General features: G+C 41.2%; 1 protein-coding gene across 1 annotated transcript; it reads left to right on the top strand.

Annotated features, from left to right (window-relative positions):
• Positions 1-1,050: 1,050 nt before the first annotated feature.
• Positions 1,051-1,791, top strand: pmchl (pro-melanin-concentrating hormone, like). Its single transcript, XM_035391868.1, has one exon. The coding sequence runs from the start codon at positions 1,161-1,163 to the stop codon at positions 1,611-1,613; it is 453 nt and encodes a 150-aa protein (XP_035247759.1). The 5' UTR covers positions 1,051-1,160; the 3' UTR covers positions 1,614-1,791.
• The last annotated feature ends 405 nt before the right edge of the window (positions 1,792-2,196 follow it).

The raw sequence follows: 2,196 nt of genomic DNA on the forward strand, positions 1-2,196 counted from the left end.
TAAAGATAAATATTTTATACTGTTGGCAATATAAGACTGCCAATTCTTCAAGAACAACTGTTTACTTTTCTTCTTTCTGCAGAATTCTTGTCAAAACAGTGATGGAATACCTCTTCCTCTTCCCTGATTGGTTGGCCCTGACAGTGGGTGGGAGTGGTCAGGGAAAAGAAATGGAGTGGAAACATGAACAGGGAACCTGTCACCTTTTCAGTTTGTGTTTTTGGTTCATTTTCCTTGGCCTTGGTTACGACTATGGAAAAACCGTATTGTTGTTCAACATTCTGTCCTGAACCAACATTATTCAAAATCAAATTATTTTTCTCACTACATACCTAAATAAATAAATACCCTTGAGCATGCTGCTTAACGTGGATTGCTTCAGTATATATCCAGATGCATACATGGATTCAATGTAAATGCTATGTAAATACAAAAGCTGTGTGCTCTTGTTTGACACCCTGTGTAACTGCTATACTCAGCACTGGTAAAGTCTGGATTTAAAACCAAACCGCAAAGCCCATTCATTCCCTAGAACAATGCCTCAACAGAATGAGTCACCTAGCAGCATTCGTTGTTATTAATAATGAGTCTTTTGAGTACATTGCCTGCCAACTCACAAAGGTCTCCAAAGTCACTTTGCTCTTTACGAGGCTGAAATGCCACATCGAAACATGATCATACGTATTACAGGGCCATGCAGGAAATCTCTTGTACCAGTCAGACACATGGGGAGAAAGACAACATCTTATCTTTGTTGCTACGCACATAAGAAGGCGTATAATCCTCTCTTTTGTTTCAAAGAGCAAAGTCTTCAGCATTAGATCCTACACTTAATCCTCTAATTCAATACCTCCATGCTGTTCCACCTGCATTGACTTCATACTATAATTTACTTTGCACCAAACAAACCACTCATGCTCGGCTTGGGGTCTGTTCATCCACTTATTCTGGACTGTTGTCTGACTTCCTGGATCACAAAAGAATACCAAACATGGTGATACTCTTCACCTTGCGACGTGGCCAGTATTGGAAATTTGAGCAAATAAAAAGGGGCCAAATGACCGATCAGAAGTCATTTCTGAGACACAAGCGAGCAGAGGAAAGTGCGAGTCATAAAGATTCATATTCTGGGAGCGGCGTTCAATTTGCGCACCAACAAAATGAAGCCTTCCTCTTACTGCATCCTCTTCATCATGACTCTGCTGTCGGAGAGCTACGCCAGCTCACGGGCCATGTCTGCGACCAAGATGGAAGACGGCAGCTCTGAGCAAGATGTCCTCAGCCCGTTCCTGAGTGAAGAGGAGGTGGATAATGGCCTAAGTCCTCTGCCAGCAAGTCGCTACATGGTGCTGGCCATCGGCAAGGCTACTAAGGGAGGGGACTTAAAGATCATCGTCGTCGACACCGGCATTTGGAAGGGTGCCAGGGCTCTGGCTCGAGGACTCTCACTTTACAAGTTCCAAGATCCAGAGGCTGCACAGCCACCTGAGAACATCATGACAATGGAACGCAGGGGGGCAGACCAAGACGTGAGTTCCGGCATAGCAATCGCCAGGAGGAACACGATGAGATGCATGGTGGGAAGGGTGTACCGACCTTGCTGGGAAGTGTAGGGGGACATAAGGATCCACCAAACAACCAACCAACCAACCAACCAACCTTACTTATATGTGTTAACGTTAAGCCCTAGCTGTGTCTAGCTGTGTTTGTTTTCTTGTAAGGTATCCAACATATGTAAAAACATCTACTTATAACAATTAAAATTTAGAATAAAATATGAAAGAAAACTTATTGAACTTGGTTTTGGTTTTTCCTTTTGTGTGTTTGAATAACATTTTCTCATTTTAAGGCTTTTGTTGTGCACTAAGGGACTGGGATTTAGTTGACAGAAAGGGATGATTCCTTCTAATCCAATCAGTATGACTAACATATGGAGAACCTGTTTGAATAGTTAATCTTCTGAGTGTGGAATTAATTTGTACATTTTTTCACCTTGAATGTGGTGACTCTCTGTTGGTGACTTTACAGTATAATGAAGACTTAGGGATGTGAATTGCAAGGGGTAAATGGTTCAAAATTATTATTTTTAAACCTCACTTAATTATGCCATAACTTTGATCTGAAAGCCACTTTCACAAAGCATTAAGAAGTTTATAAAATTATTTAATTTAGACAATAAAAACATTTTCTGTTGTT

The sequence above is a fragment of the Anguilla anguilla genome, chromosome 14 (genome assembly GCF_013347855.1).
Source record: "Anguilla anguilla isolate fAngAng1 chromosome 14, fAngAng1.pri, whole genome shotgun sequence".
Lineage (NCBI taxonomy): Eukaryota > Metazoa > Chordata > Actinopteri > Anguilliformes > Anguillidae > Anguilla > Anguilla anguilla.

What these genes read in the sequence shown, in the direction of transcription:
- pmchl (XM_035391868.1), top strand. Translation starts at nt 1,161, where the DNA reads ATGAAGCCTTCCTCTTACTGCATCCTCTTCATCATGACTCTGCTGTCG.